Below are 24,212 nucleotides of genomic sequence, written 5' to 3' on the forward strand. Positions count from 1 at the left end.
CCTGATAAGAAGAAAGGAAAGTTTGCTTGGTTTAGTCACTCCACAGAAACCCATGGTAATGTTCCACTGCACTCTGTGTCCACACTGCGTATGTCTCTGTGTGTATGTGCCTATATATCTATACAGACTGACGTATAATATGGCTTTATATACTTCTGCATGTGCATGCCTTGCTTTTTCTATTGCTTGTGCAGTGTCCTCTTCATGCACTCAAGATAATAAGCTGCTCTGCAAATCAATCTCTTGCTAATGTCTTCAAAATTGTTTTCCATTTGCAAATAAGCTCAAATATGTCTTGGAAGTGCTTTACCTCATCTTCAAAGATGACTTGTGAAATATCAATGTTTCCTGAAGGGCTTAATCTGGACTAAAAATTTTAATTATGAATATTGTTTTTTCTTACAGCTTACTTGAATGTTTAGTGTACATCAAAATATGAATTCAATTGATTCCTTAATTTTTCTTTCCAAATAGAGAAGATTATTAAAGCATCTAGTCTTTGTAGAGGAGCAGGCACCATTAGAATACAATATTTCATAGTTATGTCAAGAGTGCTAGAGAGTCCATTCTTATGGTCCTAAGAACACAGCACAAGAACTTCAGATTTCCTAAGACTTATGTTGTAATCACGTGAATTGTTGGATGGGCTGAAGGAAAGATAGTTAATTTTGAGGGACATTTCTACCATAATATTTTCAAAGCAGGAACCCAAGACCTCTTTGGAAGAACCTTCTGATCTTCATAGCCTCTGAAAGAAGACCTGGTCCCGTGGCCCATTAAACATCCACCCAATTGAAATGTGGAACATATTTATTCTACGTTGCCTCCTTTTGCGCCAAGGAGCCACAAATTGTTGTGTTCTTAGTATTGAGTAATGTATTCTTACAGGCTATTAGAAACCTTTCCAACAGCTAATAGTGCATGCTCTCAAGTCTCATCTGAGATATATATCCAACTGTTAATACAGGTCATGTTCTAAAGTTCTACCAGGCATCTGAGAGATATGTTTAACTCCTCCATCATTCAGTTTTAAGTATCATTTTTTCATTTGTTTTGTGTATTTGAAAAGGGGGGAAAAGGGAAGAGGAGACATGTTGGATCCTGTCCATTGTCCTAACTTATGTTGAATGGTTATATATTAAGGAGTTATTAGAGCTCATATAGGAGCTGGGAGCAATTAGTAGAATGGAAATTGTGATTATTTTTTTTTTTAGGATCTGTAGAAGCAAATAAAATATTGAGGTTTGATAACAGATACAAAACATGACAGGTCCTTGAATCCAGATGAGACGGGTTCATACCTAAGGTTGCTTTCATTTGATGTTTGTTGCATGATACTTCTGTGAAAGCCTAGGAGATTCTGTCCAGTTCTTAGTTGGTGAGTGCCAATGTAAAATCTTCACCATAGTCCATATTCATTAGGTCCTTTGTTGGTAATATCTGAATGGATCAGAAAGTCTGAATTCCCCTCATATCCCTACAGGTCCAGTTTAAGATTGAAACACATTAATGGTTAGCATATGACCGATGAGCCATCAATATTATTTATGTGGTACTTGCTATCAGGCTAACAGAAGCCATTTGTCTGAATACATGTCAATCTGTTACTTTTTATTTGTAGTCTAATCATTGCACAAAAGATTGGGGAGGGCAGTGAGGTGGTTGGGCTGATGCAAACAAAGGGGCAATTTTTTTTAAATGTTCCATTGAATCAAACAAAAGCTTCTTGTTGGCTTTGCCAGGTTCTCTAATTTTCAATGGTTCTCATTCATAAAATTCCCAGGAACTGACTCTGAAAGAAAGAGAGCAGCTGCTTCTTCCCTTTTCTTTAGCATTTGAATAACCTGTATATGTTTCTGAAGTCTACCTGCCCAGCCTGGCCTGTGCAGGGAGGCATGAAACTTGCTCAGCGAATTGCTTAATCCTCCCTCAGGAGCTGCAGCTGAGAGTCTTTTCATTAAGCCAATTCCTTCACTCATGTGACACATGAATAGATGTGCCAGGTTCTAATGGCCAACCTTCTCTTTTTCTTCCCTTTGACTCTTACAGTGAGCATGCCCACCAGTGAGACCGAGTCCGTGAACACAGACAACGTTCCTGGAGCAGATATTGAAGGGGAAAACTGCGGTGCTAGGCTAGCGTGAGTACATATACACAGATATATTGTATGCAGGGGTTGGATTGAGCTTGATGGGTTAAAGCCAGGGCAAATGTCAGGCTTTTTAAGGGGAAGAAAACCCCACGATGTGTGAAAGGAGAGGGTACAGAAGATCTCTTGATCTCAGTTCTTATCTTAATTGCAATGTAAACTCACTATGCACATTAGTGGAGAGCCTCTGGGTTTACATAGATGTAAATAAAGCACAGAATGCCCAGGAAAAGCAGATCTGGTTTTGCATAGTAGCTAAAAGAAGAACTGATGGATAAGAGTGTTCTTATTTTAAAATTCCTCGTTGGTGATAGCTAATCAAATCCAGTATATGCAGACCAAAGAGTGGAAATGACTGGTCTATTTTAATTTCTTTAATGATTCCTGCACACTTTACAGCATCTTGTAATAGAAATACATGTATGATAACTCCCATCCTGCAGCCTGAATTACACCCTTCAAATGCTGAACATAATACTGTAGTGACACAGAAATGAATCAGTTAGGAGGGAGTAATGCCTCCTTGAGATTGTACCATTATAGTTAATGGAGATGTTCAAGAATGTATGAGATAGAACTTATGAAATACTGTAATATACCATTGTATGGTATATTTTTTTTAACATCACAGAAAGCAAGAATAGGCAAGAGGAGTCCTTTCTACCCTTTTGCATCACTTGAACAAGAAGGGACTTTATGCTGTGGGGGGAATATGTTGGTCCCTCCAAATTTCCTTGAAAAATGGGCTAAGCATATCAGTGGTATAGCTTGTACCATGCTGGAGTATTTTGAGGCTCTGTCCTGTCCTGTCCTTGGGTATACCTTGAGCCCTTCAGTGGTGGTCAAATGCTCATCATAAGTACATGACAAATGCTTTATTTTGTCCAACCCGAGGAGAAGCTGGCCCAGTGTTCAGGTCCTGACAGTGACAGGAGGGCAAGAGCACAAGCCTGGCCATTGCGTACTTTCCAGTCCCCTTTTAGTGCTCCCAAATTCATGCTTAGTGGATTAGAGTTGTTAGAGGGCAGAGTTCTGCTTTTTGCCTTTAGAGGCCATTTATGGACCTGTCGGCCATGGATTTATCTGAACCCCCTAAGGCTGTCTACCCTTACAATCTCCGGTGGCAACAAGTTTCAGAAGTTCACTACCTGCTGTGTAGACAAGTACTTTCTTTCTTGTATCTGTTTTAAGCTGATCTACTTATTCTTTCAGTCAACATCCTTTCCTCCTAACACTGTGAAATTTGGTGATCAACAGTTCTGCATTCAGCTTATCTGTCACTTCCATGACTTCATAAACCTTGATTGTATCTCCCACACGCACCCTTGGCCCTCTCCTCAAAAAACTGAAGAGGAGGAGATCTTATCTGCACTACAAGATGTGATATGTGGAATATGTTGTAAATTCAATCTGCTTTCCTGTAAGTGTCAGCCAGTGGCTTACAAACCCCAGGAGAAATTATTTGTGATAGCTTTCCTTCACCTGCCTGCTGTTGCCTACCTGCTGAGTCTGGCATTTTAGTTTAGAATGTGAACTCTTTTCTGAAAGAACAGGCTAGATCTATTCACGGCACAGAGGCAGTTGTAGCCCTTCCTTTAGCACCCCACCAAGTTGCTTGTGCTCTTGCAGCATTACAGGAAGCAGCAGCTGGATGTGACCACTTCTTCCAGCTGGATCCAATTTGGAGAGCCATCTCTATTCTGCAGTTATGGTTCTCAACACAATGGGTCCCCTGGTGCTACACAGTGCCAACAGCAATGGCAACTGCTACTATAAAGTTGCATATATTTTTAATATTACAGCTTGCATTCATTTAATGTCCTTAATCCCAAAGGATCCTAAAGCACTTTGTGAACTGTAAATGTAGGGATTGCTTTAACAGCATTAGAGTTCGGCCACCTTCAGGGTAAAATGTGACAGGTGTTTAAAAACAAAAGGCACAAATGTATAAGGAGATGTATGAGGGATAGCTTGTTTTGCACTGAAACTGCGTGGGGAATTTTGGCAAGCAGAACATAATTATCTTAGCTGGAATGTGGCCAGGAGAGCTGAAGTTAACCTGAACTCTAAACATAATCATGACTTAGAATGGAGTTTACATTAAAAAATACACCAGTGTGCTCACAGGAGAATGGCAGTACTGTGGTCTGGCACTATGATCACTCTACTCCTGCCACTAGGAGAAGGGATGGCTACATCCGACACATTTTAGGGAAGAAGGCATAGGAAAACGATAGGAAAAGGAGAGCCTCATTTATTCTTCCCATGTTGTAAATGTTAAAACAGGGCCCTAAGTTTCACCGGAGCAGAACATGTAAGATTCAGGGAGATAAATAGTTTCCTTGCCACTTTCCACTTTACTTGAAAATGGGTGATGTATAGTAGGGGAATTAAAGTCTGTTATTGAGAAGGGTTTTTTTACCCCTTACCCAAGGACAGTCAAGATCCTCAAGGCCTCACTCAGATTGCTTTTCATCTCTAAGAGATGGATAGGCTGCTTCATCCAGGAAAATGAATGGCTGTATTTGAAATTCTGGAGTGAGACACAAATTTTGCCAATGCTTCCTGCTTTTGTAAAATGTTTGTTTCAAACTTGTGGAGCTCAAAATTCCTTAGTTATGGGTAAATTTAGATCTGCCTTTGATTCTGAGGCTTGGAATCCTTTCTGGTTTGTTTTGTTACACTCAGGAAGAGAGAGAAACCAGCTTTCCTGGTTTCAAGAACTATTAAGTCCTCTTCTTCTCACTAAGTCCTCATTTAAACAACCCATAGGCCAATATCCCTGCTGGAACATAGAAAATGTAAGCAAGAATTTTTTTGAGTGAGTATTTTCTCTTATTGGAACCTAACTAAGATAATCAGAATTTGGCCCAGTGTTCAAGAATAGAGATAATTCAAGTCAGCTGAGCTTTTCAAATAAGTTCCTCATCTAGTACTAGTGACTTTGAGTAAGCATTAACAATTATAGTCATGCCATCTTGATTTACTCTAGTTGAAGATTAGGCCCGGACTTTTGAGCAGTCATCTGCCCTCTGGATTTTGTTTTTACAGTTGAAATGGCTAGACAAGTTTTTTTTCGATTGTTGAGTTTCACCTATTGCAGATGAGTCTTCATTTTTACCAGCCTACTAAAATCACCTAGGAGCCATGAGTCCTCATTGCCTTGCCATAAACACATTTTTCCCCAGAGGGCAGAGACTGCACTGGGCAAGCTGCAACCAGACATGACTGAAGCAACAGGGAGATTTCAAGTCAAAGGTAATATATTTATTTATTTAGTGGCATCAGGCTGCTAGGGTATTTAGCCACCCCAGTGCCACCACCATGGTGACAGGCTGAGCTTGACATCAGAATGTGCTCATGATAAAAAGAAGAAAGTACCCAGGAGACTGAAAGAAAAAGCATTTTTATTGAAGATAACTTAAAATTACTGGCTGTTCCTTCTGTTGTTATAAAAAGCTGTAGAGCTTTGAAAGGCTGGGTCTGTGTATGACAGAAAGATCTGTTTGAGAAGCCAGGCTCAAGCATGCCTTTTGGAAAAGGAGATCTTCCCTGACAGCCTTTCTCAGCTCCACAGAGACATATGCTATGTGAGATCAGGAGAGTACCTCTCAAACACAAGCTATCTCCTACTGATGAATTGTTTCAAAGAAGCTTTTATTTCTATAGTATCCATACTATAGAAACTGCCTTCATCAGCTGTGCTCTCTGGAGCAACGCCAGTCTTCAAATGAGTAGAAGGAGTTTCAGGAGGAATCTAACATCTGATCTCTCTTTGCTTATTGTGTAGATCCAGTTTCTTAGAGCTAAAACAAAAAAACCCACCTCATTCATATTGATTCCTGCTGTAATTCTGCTGCCATCAGGAGAGCTGTGGCAGGAACTAGTTCCCTTCCTAAGATGGGTGTTAGCTTTATCAGGCATCTGAATTTGAAAAAGGCTTTGTAGGGTTCCACGGGACATTGAAAAGCGTCCCACAGCTTCCACAGTATATCATCCCTGTCATGGTATTGCCTTGTACTGCACTGACACCTGCCCTGCAGTAGAAACACAAATTTTATCCTCAGGGACAACATTTGGAAGTGGAACTTATCTTACTTCTGAGGTGTCACAGCTTTAATAACCTGTTGCCTCTGAGTACAAAGTGTGTTTCCTCTGCAGCAAGCATCAGTGGGATAAACCCAGAAGTAGGAGCAATGGGTTTCTATTTACAGGATAGCCTTATACCCAGGGCTTCCCAATAGCGAGTAATTTCTCTGAGCCTCTATGGTTACTGCTGTGCAGGACTTAGATTCCTGAGGACAGGCTATTGCTCATAATCAGTAGTAATCTGTTCTGTGCGGGATGTCAGCATATATAATCTTCCAGTACAACCAGAATGCTAATTTTCTAATACAACCATACAGATCTGGAGTGCCACAATAGAGCTTGCTATTATACATATGTATTAGATAAAAAAAAAGACCTTTGTGAAAACTAATGTTCCATAGAGCCTCAATAGAAAAGTGAAGCACTTGAGCTCAAAGGGAAAGAGAGCTTAAAATTATCTGCTTTCATTGAAACAATAAGCCACTTGGCATTTTCACCTTGGCCAGGGTTTCCATACATTTGGGGGACAGTTCAATTGCTTTTCCACCAAAGAGGGTTAAAACAATAAAACAGGATAAAACAAAATGAACAACCTACACTGGCTTTCCAACTGAAAACCGTGTGTCCTGAAAATATTATGAACAATGGAAGCTTTCCTTGGCAGCTGAACCATCAGTGATTTTCCCTTGGTGCTTTTCTGGCTGGGAAAATAATTCCTATGCAGTTCTTACAATAATCAGCATAGGAGCCAGCAGTAAAGGCAAAAGAGTCAGTTTGCTGCTGGTTTTCTCCTAATGAGAAGAGAGCCTCCTTCTGTGAGGACCAAAGTCCCCATCACATCAGGAGCAGTGGTAAGAAAAGTCTGCCCAAAGCTCTGAAACCACTGCTGATTTCAGCAGGAAAACACACAGGATCGACTCTTATGTGTCAGCCTCAGCTACTGCTCTCCGATGTATTATGAGTAAGGTGCTTTTGATATTCACAGTCAGCTCTAGATGCGTCTAAAGGACAATAGCATGCCCTTGTGGAGGAGGAATTGTCTTCCTACTTCGGATTCTGTGACAGGCCTTGCCTGTGACTTGCCACAGGGAGAACAAGATTATTCACTAAGTACTGAACGCTGGCCTATTTTCCCAGCCTGTAAGAAAACCTGTTGAATAGCAAACCAGCTCAATTTTAAGCTAGACATATCTGGTTTTCATAAGGATATTCTGTAGATTCTTACTACTGCAGGCCAACAACCACCTCTCTCTTAAAACCAGCATCACTCCAGTCAGGTCAGCATGCTCTCCAGTGTCCCTGCAAGAAGGGCAAGAATGTAAAGAAAAGAGAAGAGGCATCGCTGTGTGGACTCTGTTGAAATTCAGTGGTTGCCTCAGCAGGAGAATCTCAGTCCACATCAGAACGCAAGATCTCCAGGGCCGGTCATCTGTTCTGTTTTGCTAGAAGCTTTTAATTAATGGTCAGAAATAAGAAATGGTCGTTGCCTGTCCCTGTACAACTCCCCAGTGTTAATGGCGTCGTACAGAGGATAGCAGGCAGAAGGATGGAAGCCCATTGCTTCAGTGTGAATCGCAGAGGCATAGCTGAGGGTAGAACTTAGCCCTAACACTTTATCAGGCTGAGAGATTATGAGGTATGTCATATCACTATATACTCTTGTCCTGGTAATATGTGGGAAAAAGGACCCTAGGGTGGGCATCTTCTCTTCAGGGATGCCAGTGTCTTGAATAGAAGCAATGAAATGTCATCAGCAGGAATAGAGAGAGGGAAAAACGTTGTGCCGCTTGACCAGTAACTGCATGAATGCACCATATTGCACCAAAACAGAATCAGTATCACATCAGGACTGTGTTATCACAGTTCTAAAATCTGTAAGATATGCACAGTGCAGGTCTTTGGATGTTTCCCAAAGTTGTGTATAACCTAGAGGCATAGTAAGTAAATTTCTGTTACTGCTTTTCTGAGAGCTTCTACTAGTATCCAAGGGCTTTTGTAAGTCCTCTTGAAGACAGTTGCCTATAGGCAGGATCATATAGTGTAAAAGTAGTTGTGACCAGCATGCCAGATAATGTTTAGTAATTTCTACACCTAGAACATGGCTTTTGTGTCATGCTTGGAGACCTGCAAGATCTTTCCGGAATTGTTTGTTATGTGTACAATTACACAAAGTCCTCAATCCCTGTTATACAAGAGTGTCACATCCTTCACAAGTGCATAGTTTCTCTTCTCTGGTGTCCACCATGAACAGAGAAACAAAGACTTTATCTCTCAGAATGTGGGATATCTCACTGCATTTGAATTATGCTGATTATCCTGAGTTTATGTTGATAAAATCTATAAATTTCACTGTTTTATCTGTATGTGGTACATAACTATGTAACATTAGAAGAGTTTTCGAGAATGTAAAAGATAGCTAATCAAACAATAGAGGTCTGATTTTTGTGTTTGTCTTTCTACAAGATAATTGAGTTACATGTTTCCTATGATAAAAACACTCACTAGTGATCTTAAATGGTTTTCATATAGGCTCCTACATCATGATTTTAAACAATAGTTTCTCAAGACATTCCAAAAATGGACACAAATGGGGACAACTCTCTATCTCCCAGTGACATAAAGTTCCCAGGATACTAGGGATGCAAGAGAATCATGTTTAAACTCAGCAGATAATCTGGTCCAACCTGAACCCCTGGCAAGTGCTGGTTTGGAGTGTCACAAAGAGGCCATGGCAAGGCCCCAAATCCAGGCTATTTGACAACACCTAGTGACACCATAAAAGCATTTTTATATGACGTAATAAACCCCAGTTCTGAAAGACAAAATATTCTTGATCATAAGGGTCATTTGAAAAATGTGTTTCAGATTTGGGCATAACGTTTTCAGAATCAGTTATTGTACAGTTCGTGTTTCCAAAATCCCATTTCACTCTTGGATTCTGCCTCTAAATATAAATCTCTTCCTCCTTCCTTGTCCTGTTCTATATATATAGCACACCCACATGTGATAAAGCCTTCTGCCACAGCAGTAAGGCAAGGGGGGGGAAGGCTGTAGCTAACCTGTGGGAGCACTGAATGCACTTGGCTGCTGCTCATAATGCTCCAAAGATACAATTATCACATGCATGATGAGTACTACACCTGCCACATCTCTTTTGCTTAAATAAATGATTCCTTAAATGTCACACAGCTCCCTTACTGGGAAACCATTACCAGAGAGGTCACCAGAGGACTTCACACTCCCTGTCCTTCACCTTCCACCAGGCAGGTTCCCCAGGACATCTCTCTTGCTCTCTTTTCCTCCCCAACCCCATAACCTTTTCCTATGAAAGTCCTTGCCATCTCATTTTCAGTGCCCAGCTTTCTCCTTTATTGTGATTTTTTTTTTCTTCTTTTTCTTTCCTCTCTCTTTGAGCCTTCTGTCCTGTTGCCTGTAAATCTGATCCATTGCAGTTTGTAGGTAGTGCTTATCAAGCAAGAATTCTCAGTGAGAAGTTGGGATAGCTTTAACATTTAGGAAGTGCTTTGTAGGTGCTTCGCTTGTCATCCTTGTTAAAGCTCACTTTGCCTCTGCAGCATAATTTAGCATTCTGTTCAGTAAGTGCATTATTTCCTCTCTATCAAAAGAGTTCTTGCATGTCTCTGTAACCACACTGCTGCCTAGTATGTGGCCTAGACAAGCTGCCTGTGACACAGCAGGAATGAGGTATTCAGTGCAAAGGATTTTTTTTTTTTTTTTGGCTTAGACCATCTGCTGGTGAAATGTTCCCATCACTAAAATCTCTTCCACGTAAGGAAGCTGACCCATCACTGATTACTTGTCAGTGACTGATGTCCTCAAACAGGGACGTGGCCATTTTTAAGACTGCTGCTGAAAGTAGTGTTAGATGCTTTGAGAATTGCTTTGTCCCACATCTAACAATGAATCCATTTTTAAGCAGTACAGTAAGACCTTTGCTGACTGTTGTCAACAATGAATCTCTTTCCTGTCATAGAGGGAACCTCAAGAAATGCTTCAGCCCAGCAGAAATATCTTGTTCATAGTCATTCCCTAGATTCTCATTTCTTTTGTTATTGGTAGTGGATTCTGCAGCTTCCTAAATCACCTCTGTCTCATGTCATTGCATCCACATACCCTTATTTCTCTCTCTGCGCCATTATGTATGAACCAAGAGACAGCCAAAGACTTCAAAGGCCTTACAGGACATGTGTCAAGCAGAGCAAGGTAGTGGTTAGAGAACTGGAATCTATCTCTAGCTTTGCCTGTAACTTCTCATAAAAGGCTAATGAGATGATTTAGCTGAATAAATCCAAGTGCATGAAATTAGATATTTAAACACATATATAGTGGAAACACGGACAAATTTTCAGGAATGCTTAATTCCCAAAATTTCATTGATAGCAACAGAATCTGTTATTGTTGAGATTCTTTTGAATTCAAACCAATGCACATAGATAACAAAGACAAATAAGTGTTAGTATCTAAGTTTTAAAATATCCACCATGCACTGTTTTTCCTTCAGTTACTGGAAAAAAGAAAAAATTGTTTTCCCCATGGTTTCATAATACGCTTATATATCCTGAAGTGACAGGTGATGTCTGAAAGGAACAAGTCTGTCTGTATAAATCCATACATATATTAATATAAGAAAAAAACCTAATGACTAAAAAAAAAAGTCTTACTTGAAAAATAAAATTGGTAGCAGATGTAGAGTGCCTCTAGCATTAGGCCAGCCTTTTACCCAAGAGAAAAGCTAGTTCACTGATGTCTGTAGGTGGTAGAATCCCATCATGGCATGACTCCTGCTTCATGACTCCTGCCAAACAATAAGATTTGTATATCGGGGAATTCTAGCCATGCCCAATGCCTGCATTGACTTACAGGAGATTCAAGAGGAAAACAGCATCAACTAAAAAATTGAGCTTTCTTTCTGTTTTCATAAAACTCTGGGAGGCATGGGACAGCTTCAGAGACTTTAATGGCAATTCTTATCTTTCAGGCATCGGATCTCAAAATCAAAGTTTAGGTAAGTAAAACTGACTTTTGCTTTTCCTCCTTTCCATGGCTTTTGTTCTTTACTTTGTGGTTTACTCCTGCATCTGTGGGACACAGTAGTGATTCTAGGAGACACTGCCAAACTTGTCAGATTTTAGTCATCTACCAAAAATCAAGATCCTTTTTCTTAGTTTCATACTGAAATAAGGCACAGGGACTACTGACAGTATTTCACTCAGAAGCACCTATCTGATTGCTACCTACATATCTCAAGCCATAAAATATAAAAGCAGAAGAAAAAAATGTTCAGCCACATAATTATACTACATCCATCCACATCAACCCTGTCAGCTCAAGGTTCTTTTTCCTACACTTTGTTGCACTACTCCGCTTTGCTTGATTGTAAATCTTTCAACTGATGAGGTTTGCATCTTATTCGTGAAATTCTCCCTTTCACCATGGGACATGTGGAGTTTTTCTGGTGGTATTTATTTTTCCGTTGACTTAAAGCTTTTGAAAATGTGAAGCAGTCCCCAGGTGGTCATCTGTGGGTTTCTATTGGAAAGGCTGACTGAACTCATAGAACTTGGTTGTTGAGGTCTCGGTTCATTTTTGCCTCTTCAGCAGGAGCCCAGCTGCCCCCATAACTCTGAATTCAAAGTTAATTTTATAAAAAACTAAATATATTTTCAGAATAACTGGAACAAGTGAGCAACTCTGTCCTTCAGCTTACATAAATCGTGAATGGTAATGTAAATTCAGGAATGCACATATGCGTACATACTGCCTATGTGCACCCCTGTGCAAAGAATTGCATACATGATCACATTCCTACAGTCCATGGATTTATTTGTATGTAGGTGTGAGCACAAAATGTACTTGTATCATCATATAGTCACACGCACGCATATTTGTGCACAAGTACACACAAAAGTGTGTGGGATTGCTAATGATTTAATGACAACATGAATGTCTAAGTGTTGTGCTCATTTTGAAAGTTGGGAAGATCATTTCTTGTCCTAAATCTGCTGCAAAACACACAACCCTTATTAAATGTTTGTGCTAGCTAGACTGGGTGCCTTTATAAACTGCATAGCTAAAACAGCCTGGATTTGATTACCTGTTAAAAAGCTGTTGTGAATTTCTTGGCCAATGTGCAATGTTCACATTGCCTGGCTTTAGTTGATATAGACACTGAACCCTGACCTCAAGCATGGCCATAGTTTATCACTGGAAATAACACATAAGAGATGACTAGCCAAGAAAAGTTCTCTTTTCTGGTAATGTTGTGTATGTGTGTGTCTCTTTAGAGACACATATGCGCACACACACATATATGTATATAATATCTATATAAAACTATTAGATTTATTATACAGTGGCAAGTGTTGCCTGGAAACTGGTTGCTATGCAAGTTAAATTCTGAAGAGTAGGAGGTGTGTAATTAGCTTTAAATATCTTCTGTGGTTAGTAATTACCCTCAGAAATCAGTGACACAAGGGGATGTGTTCATGGAAGGCAAACTTTAAAAGATCTGTTGATTAGCAAATGGTATCCTTAGTTCCAGACATGAAGGTGAGATGCTGAGGTCCCCTCAGTTTTGTTTTTCTGTTCAGAGTTAGCCCTTGTATTGGGCTTACTCCTGAACATTGCTGAATTTTGGAAATGTTCCATGGATTGTATTTGACCTCGCCTCTCCAAGGACTTACCCACTATATACCATGGACCTTTGGATTGTCTTTTGATGGACTATCCTGAGGCTGGGCAAGTTCCTATTGCAGGCCACAAGCATTAAATACAAGAAGAATAATTATTTTTGTGGGAACTGGGCTAAAAAACGTCTCAGGGTAGCTGCAATGGATGTCTTAATCAAATTAAGACATTGCTTGAAGAGGTTTATTCACCCCCGAATGTTGCAAATTGGCTTAGGACTAACTTTATTCCTTAGCTAAAGGAAGGATGATCACAACTGTCAACTCAGATGAGAATGAGAGAACGTTTCTCAGGGTGAACTTCAAAGTTATTCTCTATCGCTCTTGAACAATAAATCACAACTAGAATCTCTCTTGACAGAGATTTGCAGTAGCCTAAGGATCCCTATCTGAAAAGAACTTTTCCTTTTCCAATTTTTCAAGTCGTTACTGGCGCCGATGGAATCGATTCTGCAGAAGAAAGTGCCGCGCTGCTGTCAAGTCCAATGTTTTCTACTGGTTGGTGATCTTCCTGGTGTTTCTCAACACCCTTACCATTGCCTCTGAACACTACAACCAGCCAGACTGGCTCACGGAGGTCCAAGGTGAGGAGAGGCTGATGGTTCTGTTCATTGTGGTCAGTGTCAAAAAAGGGGGCGAGGGAGGAGCTGATGCATTAGACCACACAATGTAAAGGGAGCATACACAGCTCCAAATAGTCCTCTGTCTGTGGAGGATGTTAAATAATACAACAAAATATCTGCCTACAATGGGAGAAGCTTCAGGGAGAACACAAATTCCTTATTTCCGGGCACAGCAGTGTTCCACTGGGTGTAGGTGAAATCAGGAGCTTATGCTAAGTATATATTTGCAGTAACTGGATTTCCAATTTATGGATAGCTACTGGGAGCCACAGGTTCTCCAAGGTTTTTCCTGAAATGGCATTTATGATAAATTCTAGTTACCAGGGAGGTGAGGAAGAGTGATTTGTAAAGTTCTGTCTGCAGAGCAGTTGAATCCTCACTGGAGGTGAGAGTATCTGAAAGGCTTAATTAAGCAACAGTAGGTAGCACAGCAGCTCTTCTATTCCCACTCTCATCTGCAGATGACAAATGTGATGGGAGGTTGTGCACAGGAAGGCATGTCCCTGCCATGGAGGTTGTGTGGTTGTGTAATACATCGCAGCTGTATGTGCAATACATAAGAATCGCTGTAAGCATCTTTGTAAAACATTTCTGTGAATGAGATGCCCACGCTTTTGAAGTCCATTCTTTGACCCAAGTTTATATGAAGTTAACCTTTCAGACTGATCCCACAAGGCATTCCTTATAGGCAAGGGCCGATGGGTAGCTGTGGTGATCTTTTGACTAAGTTTCATTAATCTGCTTCTGTTTGCTTTTCATGAGATACTGCCAATAAGGTGCTGCTAGCTCTTTTCACGGCAGAGATGCTGCTGAAGATGTACAGCCTTGGTCTCCAGGCCTATTTTGTGTCCCTCTTCAACCGCTTTGACTGTTTCATCGTGTGTGGAGGAATCCTGGAAACAATTCTGGTTGAGACAAAGATCATGTCACCACTGGGCATTTCGGTGTTGAGATGTGTTCGACTACTAAGAATATTTAAAATCACAAGGTACTTTTGTGTTTCTTTGGGAATGAAGGAGAGATACTGCTTAATGCACAACATATATAGGCACTAGTCACTCTCATCCATGTTTTTTCACTTTTTCTAGTACTAATTGGGTAGCGAGAGTGCTAGGTTGACAGTTCTCATCATCTGAGGCAGGATGGGGAGGGCTGTAGAGACTGGATATCTCTGATGTGAGTGGTAAGGATTGGTGAGGAGTCTGGCATAGGGGGCTGGAGACACTTGATACCATGCAGATTGTTAAGCTGAAATCTGGAAGGATAATGTGAGCTGGGCTTGGGCTTTTATGGTTCCCTGCAAAACACAAAGTGAAAACAAACCAGCAGATAGCCTTGTGACCTTTTCTGTTGCTTTATGGTGACAGAGAGGAGCCTGAAAGACTGCTCTGAGCCAAAACAACACTTGACTGAGGAGCCCGTGCCAGCTCCAGTAGACTCAACAGTGGCCTGAGCGGGAGGTAGTGTCAACACCAGCAGCTAGAGGCAAAGGATGCTGCCAGCCCTTCTCCTTCAGAGGAGTCCAGCATGAAGCAGCTGCTTTATGAAGAAACCAGACTTTTCCAGATTCCAGTCTCCCCTCTTTTTCCTTCTCCTCCTTTCTCCTCTTCCTCTGCTTAAAGGCACAGTGGTGTCTGTTAAACAGTCGCTGCTTCCTGCACACAGATACCTCCAAAACACCAACTTGGTTTGGCAGGAGTTTTTCAGCTTGAGAGGAGATTGCAGGAGAGACCAGCTCCTATCTTACCCAGATGGGAGCTTTTGGAACAAATCTATCCAAGTGCTCACCCGAAGCAGCACAGGGTCTGCCTTTTCCCATGTGGGCACCATCATCACCTTATAAAAATCTTGACTGAGGTGGTGAAAGAGTGTGTTTTCTGCAAGCTCAGCTATGAAAATGTCCCTAGAATTGCTATAAACTCCCCCAAAGGAAATTTCTGACAAATCTGAGATAAAAAACATAGCACATGAGAAAAACAAGACCAAAACTGGAAGACAGTCAAGATGGCAGAGCTGAGAGGCAGAAAAAACAACAGACTTGGACTTGTGCATCATACAAAATTTACCCTTAAAGCTTCTGAGCCTCAACTCTTTGGCAGGCTGGATGGTTTTCAGGGTCAGATGGCAGAGACAGAAAATCAGTTTACAGTCAGAGGCCAAAGCAAGCCTACAACTATTAAAAAGGTGGTTTGTTTAGACATGTGATCATAGGAGAGGGAAAAGTGTTCCAGCTAACAAGAGTTTCCAGCAAGTAAGGCATCTTTGCCCTTTCAGAAATAGTGGGAGTCTCTGATCTGGTGACTGTTTTTCCTGGATCTTTGGGTCTGAAAGCTATCATCACTGAGTCCCAGGCCTGGTTTCTGAGGAAAGCAGTAGCTGTTTCAGGCATTGGGTAATCGGATACACCCAGGGCAACATACCAATAGCTGTAAAAGCATAAGCTTCAACATAGCATCCTGGAGAGGTCATTGTTTTTCCACTCCTACACAAAATATATAATCTAGCTAGGAGAATTCTCCAATAGAAAAGGCTAATACTGAGAGAATATCATTAATACTTTAGGAAGCTTGAGCTATTGGAGTACTCAACTATTCCTAAAGCTTCTGGCAGAGATATGATATTGGAACCAACCAGCAGTAGGACTAGTTACATTTACCTTCATTCTGCCACAGAACCAAAATACGATTTTACATGGAAGCAAATGTTACCTGGAATACATCTCCTGCAATTTGTACATGGGTCTGTGTGTAAAGCACAGAGCTGAGGAATAACTCGTAATGAATAATGTATTAATCAGATTTTCCCTTCTTTCCCGTTCCTAAAATATTGGCAAGTAGGTTGCAGTAGTCTCAGATTTATCTGTGTTTTTTAATTATTCATAATTTTCTTCATGATTTTTCCCCTTCGTGGGTGAAGTTCACCCTCGTGTGGAAGGCCCTAGCACAAGCCTCCAAAGCAGTATTTTAGGCCCACTTATGTCTTACTGCAGGAGAGAATATTCTGGCATTAAAGCAAAACTTTTACCTCTGATGTTCTCCAGTAAAATACAGATTTTTCTATTATTCACTCAGCTCTAAATACAATGATGATTTATTGACAGTGTTATCAATACTGGTGGAATACATCACCTGAGTGCAACGATAATACAGAAAGATGCAGTCCTAGAAAGCTGGGAAGGGTAGGAGGGATGTAGTGTGATTTTTTTATGTCAAATGAGCACTGATATGGGGACATATAGTGGAGATGGAAATAGTGATAATCAAGGGCATTAAAAAGGCACAAAGCAGGAAAATGACTCTGGTGAGAATGTATCAGTAGGTAGCCTAATCTTTATATATTTGTATGGATTTTCGTAGAATTGTAGAATAGTTTAGGTTGGAAGCGACCTTAAAGATCATCCAGTTCCACCCCTGCTGCCATGGGCATGGACACCCTCCACTAGACCATGTTGCCCAAAGCCCCATCCAACCAGGCCTTGAACACTTCCAGGGATGGGACATCCACAACCTCTCTGGGCAAACTGTTCAGTGCCTCACCACCCTCACAGTGAAGAATTTATTCCTTATATCTAATCTAAATCTACCGTCTTTCAGCTTAAGGCCATTGCCCCTTGTCCTATCACTGCATGCCCATGTTAACAGTCCCTCTCCAGCTTTCTTGTAGGCCCCCTTTAGATGCTGGAAGGCTGCTATAAGGTGTCCTCAGAGCCCTCTCTTCTCCAGGCTGAACAACCCCAACTCTCTCAGCCTGTCTTCACAGGAGAGGTGCTCCAGCCCTCTGATCAGCTTTGCGGCCCTCCTCTGCGCTCACTCCAGCACGTTCATGTCCTTCTTATGTTGGGGGCCCCAGAGCTGAACACAGTACTCCAAGTGGAGTCTCATGAGAGCAGAGTAGTAAACACCATGGTAAAACACCAAGTACTAACAAATTCTGGGTGTGTCAAGATGATACACTTCTAGGAAAAACACAAATAGAGCTCCCTAATATAATAGAAACAAATAAAGACACCATCAGATGAACAATGCATCATTTTAGAAACCACATTTAGAATTTCAAGAGCAAACATTTCTTCCAAAATTATAAGCACTCTTCAGAATCATTTAGTCTTGCACATTAGACAAGCAGACAATATAATCTGTTTGTTTTATTCTCCTTAATTTTTACAGGGCTGTGCAGAAAATCTCCCTTTGCTCTGAGAAGATCAATTATTTTCTCTTTATAAATAGTCCTTTACTGCTTTATAAATCCTTATATTTAGTCCTTTATACTTAAAAAATAAATCAATTTATTTGCAACAGCATAATGAAATTTGATATTTTATATGTCATCCTGCCACTAGATATGCCTCTGTTAACTGCAGGGAGGAGAGACAGGGCACCTTTTTTTGTACCTGCTTTCAAAGTGGTTTTATATTGGATGAACAGTGTGGGAAGCTTTCCTACAATGATACTGCCAGCTGTTGCTACTGTTTTAAGTTCTGCATCTGTGATTGGCAGTATCATAAAGACATAGTGGAAGGCAATGGAGAGGAGAGGGAAGAGAATAAAAGAACACATTAAGTTCTAATCCAGTTCTGCAATTGGTTTTTGTGAGAGATGTTGAACAAACCATTAAATTTCTCTGCATCATTCCTCCATTTTGAAACTGGGATCATAATCACATCCTACTCACTGGGGTTTTGCAGTGCCTCATTCACTGGCATCCTCAAGGATCTGAGATCTGCAAGTGGGAGATGTCAAGAAGCACATTCATTTCGCTGTAAGTCTGAGGCAGCAGCACAGCTTTCTCTCATACCTGCCGTTACATGCTGCTTGGACCAAACCCCTTGATTCCATCCAGCAGTGCCTTGAGATTTAGTGTAACTGTTTTTTCTTTGTAGTATATTAACCAAAGAGGGCGAAGTAGTGAGAGTCTTTTTCTTTGTCCTGGGCTTCAACCATTCCTGTCTTAAACGCCTTGTGTTTCATTGAGTAACCCCAGATCTCACTTTGAGGGGGTTTTCATGTTAGTTCTGCAACCACCTAATGTGACAGATGGTAACCTCAGGTCAGGCTTCTAGGACACTAAGATAAGACAATTGTTATTTTCACATCCTAGTCAAGTCAAGCCTTCCTTATCCCCTCCTTTTTCCTTTTGCTCTTTTCTTCCCCCCTGATTGGTTTCTTTACTATTCTAATGGTGCTGTATTTCTAGCTAGCACTCAGTAAACAGATAAAACAACACTAATCTTATCACCAGGTAATCTCAGTTAATTGCTTTAAGTTTGATAAAGCAAGTTTGATAAAGCGCTGGGGCAGGGGACATCATAGTGGGGGTCTGCTACAGGCCACCTGACCAGGGGGACGGAGCAGATGAAGCCCTCTATAGGCAGATAGGAGCAGCCTCATGCTCACAAGCCCTGGTCCTTGTGGGGGACTTCAACCACCCCAACATCTGTTGGAGGGACAATGCAGCAGAGCATAGGCAATCCAGGAAGTTCCCGGAATGTGTCGATGACAACTTGCTGCTCCAAATGATAGAGGAGCCCACAAGGAGAGGTGCCATGCTGGACCTTATTCTCACCAATAAGAAGGGCCTGGTAGGGGATGTCAAGCTCAAGGGCAGCCTTGGTTGCAGTGACCGTGAAATGGTGGAATTCAAGATCCTCAGGGCAGCGAGGAGGGCGCACAGCGAGCTCACTACCCTGGACTTAAGGAGAGCAGACTCTGGCCTCTTCAGGGATCTGCTTGGTAGAATACCATGGGACAAAGCCCTGGAAGGAAGAGGGGCCCAGGACAGCTGGCTAATATTCAAGCATCACCTCCTCCAAGCTCAGGAGCGATGCATCCCAACAAAGAGGAAGTCAAGCAAAAACACCAAGAGACCCCTGTGGATGAACAAGGAGCTCCTGGGCAAAGTCAAACAAAAAAAGGAAGCCTACAGAGTGGAAGCAAGGGCAGGTAGCCTGGGAAGAATACAGACAAACTGTCCGAGCAGCCAGGGATCAGGTTAGGAAAGCCAAAGCCCTGACAGAAATTAGTCTGGCCAGGGATGTCAAGGACAAGAAAAACTTCTATAGGTATGTCAGTGATAAGAGGAGGATGAGGGAAAATGTGGTTCCCCTCTGGAATGAAATGGGTGACCTGGTTACCCAGGACATGGAGAAGGCTGAGGTACTCAACGACTTCTTTGCCTCAGTCTTCACTGGCAAATGCTTGAGCCACACTGCCCAGGTCACAGAAGGCAGGGACTGGGAGAATGCAGAACCACCCACTGTAGGAGAAGATCAGGTTCGAGAATATCTAAGGAACCTGAAGGTGCACAAGTCTGTGGGACCTGATGAGTTGCATCCGCGGGTCTTGGGGGAACTGGCAGATGAAGTGGCCAAGCCACTCACCATCATATTTGAGAGGTCCTGGCAGTTCAGTGAAGTTCCTGCCGACTGGAAAAGGGGAAACATAACCCCCATTTTTAAGAAGGGTAAAAAGGAAGACCGAGGGAACTACAGGCTGGTCAGTCTCACCTCCATGCCTGGCAAGATCATGGAGCAGATCATCCTGGAGACTGTGCTCAGGCACATGGAAAATAAGGAGGTGATTGGTGACAGCCAATATGGCTTCACTAAGGGCAAATTGTGCCTGACAAATTTGGTGGCCTTCTATGATAGGGTTACAGCATTGGTGGATAAGGGAAGAGCAACTGATGTCATCCACCTGGACTTGTGCAAGGCATTTGACACTGTCCCGCACGACATCCTTGTCTCTAAATTGGAGAGATGTGGCTTCGATGGATGAACCGCTTGGTGGATAAGGAATTGGCTGGATGGTCACACTCAAAGAGTTGTGGTCAACGGCTCAATGTCCAAGTGGAGAACAGTGACGAGTGGCGTTCTTCAGGGGTCAGTACTGGGACCGGCACTAACATCTCTGTCAGCAACATGGACTGTGGGATTGAGTGCACCCTCAAGCAAGTTTGCCGACGACACCAAGCTGTGTGGTGTGGTCAACACACTAGAGGGAAGGGATGCCATCCAGAGGGACCTTGACAGGCTGGAGAAGTGGGCACGTGCGAACCACATGAAGTTCAGCAAGGCCAAGTGCAAGGTCCTGCACATGGGTTGGTGCAATCCCAAGCATGACTATCGGCTGGGCGAGGAATGGATTGAAAGCAGCCCTGAGGAGGACTTGGGGGTATTGATTGATGAGAGACTCGACATGAGCCAGCAGTGTGCGCTTGCAGCCCAGAAAGCCAACCGTGTCCTGGGCTGCATCAAAAGAAGTGGGACCAGCAGGTCGAGGGAGGTGATCCTGCCCCTCTACTCCGCTCTTGTGAGATCCCACCTGGAGCACTGCATCCAGCTCTGGGAGTCCCAGTACAAGAAGGACATGGAGCTGTTGGAGAGAGTCCAGAGGAGGGCCATGAAGCTGATGAGAGGTCTGGAGCACCTCTCCTGTGAGGACAGGCTGAGAGAGTTGGGATTGTTCAGCCTGGAGAAAAGAAGGCTCTGGGGAGATTTAATTGTGGCTTACCCGTACCTGAAGGGGCCTACAGGAAAGATGGTGAGGGACTGTTTATCAGGGAGTGTAGTGACAGGACAAGGGGTGATGGGTTTAAGCTGAAGGAGGGTCGATTTAGATTAGATGTTAGAAAGAAATTCTTTACTGTGAGGGTGGTGAGGCACTGGAACAGGTTGCCCAGAGAAGCTGTGGATGCCCCCTCCCTGGAAGTGTTTACACCCAGGTTGGATGAGGCTTTCGGCAACCTGGTCTAGTGGAGGGTGTCCCTGCCCACAGCAGGGGGGTTGGAACTAGATGACCTTTGAGGTCCCTTCCAGCCCAAACTGTTCTATGATTCTATGATAGTTTCATAAGAAACTGAATCTCGGGTATTGAGCCATTTGTAAGAAATGCGGACCTGATAAATGTCTGCGCAGTTGCGCTTTGAGATAGAAAGGCATTTAAGCTTAAAGTGAGTCGCTGAGACTATTCAGATGTGTAACAGCTTTACTGTATACCTCTTAAGGGCACTTCTAGAAAGACCCAGAAAATGTGTGTCCTGGCTGACATTGGAGGACTTGGAGAGATATTCTGAATCCCATCAGTTTCTGGTTTAAGGATGTTAAAGTCAGTCAAGTTTTATCAGAATGAATTTTTCCTTTTTCCTGTGTCACTTTCCCTTCCTCCCAAAGCGTGAAAGTATGTGAGCTGTAAGCATAAACGCAAATATAGCGAGCTGTTACATTGCACATTCAGTGCAGATATTTGGTGGCACTGAGCCTGCAGCTTCCATGCCCTTACCTTTGCTCTGTAGTTTTTCATTGCTCATCTCTTTAATTGCAGTTAAACTTTAGACCATTCTAGCTTTCTCCGAAGTGCTGAAGCTGGGCTGGAGGGAAAACATCACAATTCTCTTTGAAGCTCAGCCCTTGGAGATGAACCAGTTGTTGAACTTCAGAGGACATGGTGGTGTCCCTCTGCAGATCAGATTGCTAACCTTCATAAAGTGATTGGGCTGCTCAAACATTCCTGTCTTCCATGAGACAAGAAAAGTCTTCTTTTTACACTGACATTTTAAAAAATATTAATTTAACTGGGATTTTAAGAACCCTCTTCTCTAATGATTACACTACCTTCAGAAAAAAATTCGTATGTCGAGAGATCCGGCTTCCTCAAAGGAGTCAAAGGAGTAAGAGCACTAGACGTGTCTGCCATCTTTTTCAAGTGGAACTTCTGTATCTAAGGAAAATATGGCTAGAAATTCAGAGTCCTCTAAGGAAAGAAAGGTTCAATGTTATAGGCCTTGGGAGAAGGGAGTGGAGGACATTGGCCATGGTGGAATCTCAAAGCATGGTGGTAGGCTACAAGAGATAGTGCTAGAAGACTGAGAGATCACAGGCAAACATTGCTGGCTTGGTGGTCTCTGGAAGTTGTTGAAGCTTGCTAGTATTGTGCATTCAAAATGTTTGGAAGATGACAGCTAATCTTCAGCGCAGTCTGAAAGCTCTGTCAGACTCAAACTGCATAAAAGAGAAGTGGTCATGACCAGCTAAGCAGTAGACTAGGAGTGGTTGAGCAGATGCGAGACCAAACTAGAAGTTGTTTCATGGGTGATGCGGTGGATTCTTTAGCAATTTTTTCTAAAGCCTTTTTCCAACACATGGCTACTTTGCATGCTGGCAAAGAATGCAAGCAAACGGACACACTGCATCAGAGCGTGTTGCTGGCATCTCTTTGAACCCTTAAGTGGGACCACAAGGGCAAGAAGATCCTTTCCCTGCATCATACATCAGTCTGATGTGGGCACAAGCCTGAATACACAGGGAGAACAGGTCTTAGCCATCCTCTGTCTTGAATGAAGCTCTTCCAAAATGTTCTGCAGTCTGTTTGAAGAAGTAGAGTTAGTTTGATACCCAAAACAGCAGTGATGGAGTGTTCTTCCAAGAGCAAAGGAAACTCTGAACTTTATGGATGTAGATCTGGAGTCTCTTTTAGGGTCCATGTAAAAGGACCTTTAATATCTTTCTCATTCCTCTCAATCCCAGAAATCTTAGCAACCTCTATCTGTGAGTGAGCCCAAGCACATACACACACACACACACACACACACACCAGATTTTGGGCAAGTTTGTATTTGAATCCAAACTGTTTCCCCATCTGCTCTTGTTAGTTATTACAGGCCATTCTCTGGAGTGAGGTATTTGGGCTGCCATAACATCTGTGAGTGTTGTAATGAGGTTGGTTAGAATGTAACTCTCTGAAGCAGCAAGAACTAATCACCGTATATTGATATAAGATTTGCAGAGCCTTAGACGGAGAGTGCTTCAATAATCTTCTGGGTATGCGTATGGGGTGGGCGGTGGAGGGAATTGTATATGTACACGTGTGGTAGTAAAATTACTCATTAGCTGCAGTAGGTCTCATTATCTTAGGGAAGCACATCAATGATTCACTGCTTAACAGGGTGTTTGGAAATGCCGGCTTGTACACAGAAGGCAGCCTGAACCAATATCCTGTGCAGTCCATGAGCACCTGTCTTGGATTGAAGGAATTTTAACTGCTGCTATTTTCTCTCCCAGATACTGGAACTCCCTGAGTAACCTTGTGGCTTCACTCCTGAATTCAGTCCGCTCCATTGCCTCCCTGTTGCTGCTTCTCTTCCTCTTCATTATCATCTTCTCACTCCTGGGGATGCAGCTCTTTGGGGGCAAGTTTAACTTTGATGAGATGCAGACCAGGAGGAGTACATTTGACAACTTTCCCCAGTCCCTCCTCACTGTGTTTCAGGTAAGGGCAAGAGTGGTCCCAATGGGGCCAACACATTGTCTTTACACGGGGCGAGACAGAGAGCAGGTTCTCCACCTTTCCCTTGCAGCCTGACAGTCCCTGAGACTGGACATCACGCTAACAGCTCCAGGAGCAAGGCGCCATGCTTTGCTGCCAGCACAGGAGTGCTGACTCCCAAAGTGGGGAACCAAAGCTAAAGCCCCTGTGTATAGCAAGGCCACCAGGTCTTAGCAGGGTGGGACAAGAGAATGGTCATTGCCATGTCCAAGGGCAGCACCTGCATGCCAAAGCTTAACCCTGCAGCTGTCCTGCCCCCCTCCCACAGTACCTGGGAACAAATATCTGCTCACAGCACCAGAGAAGCAATCAAATGGCCTTAAAG

General features: G+C 42.5%; 1 protein-coding gene across 3 annotated transcripts in view; it reads left to right on the plus strand.

Annotated features, from left to right (window-relative positions):
• Window positions 1-24,212, plus strand: part of CACNA1C (calcium voltage-gated channel subunit alpha1 C) — a 490,567-nt gene that overhangs the window by 363,951 nt on the left and 102,404 nt on the right. For all 3 annotated transcript variants that reach the window (XM_054839051.1, XM_054839061.1, XM_054839042.1), the window contains exons 10-14: window positions 2,050-2,140; window positions 11,238-11,264; window positions 13,369-13,529; window positions 14,331-14,556; window positions 23,623-23,830. In XM_054839051.1, coding sequence (XP_054695026.1) covers window positions 2,050-2,140; window positions 11,238-11,264; window positions 13,369-13,529; window positions 14,331-14,556; window positions 23,623-23,830 — 713 coding nt within the window. The remainder of the gene's footprint in view (window positions 1-2,049; window positions 2,141-11,237; window positions 11,265-13,368; window positions 13,530-14,330; window positions 14,557-23,622; window positions 23,831-24,212) is intronic.

This window comes from Grus americana, chromosome 1 (assembly GCF_028858705.1).
Source record: "Grus americana isolate bGruAme1 chromosome 1, bGruAme1.mat, whole genome shotgun sequence".
Lineage (NCBI taxonomy): Eukaryota > Metazoa > Chordata > Aves > Gruiformes > Gruidae > Grus > Grus americana.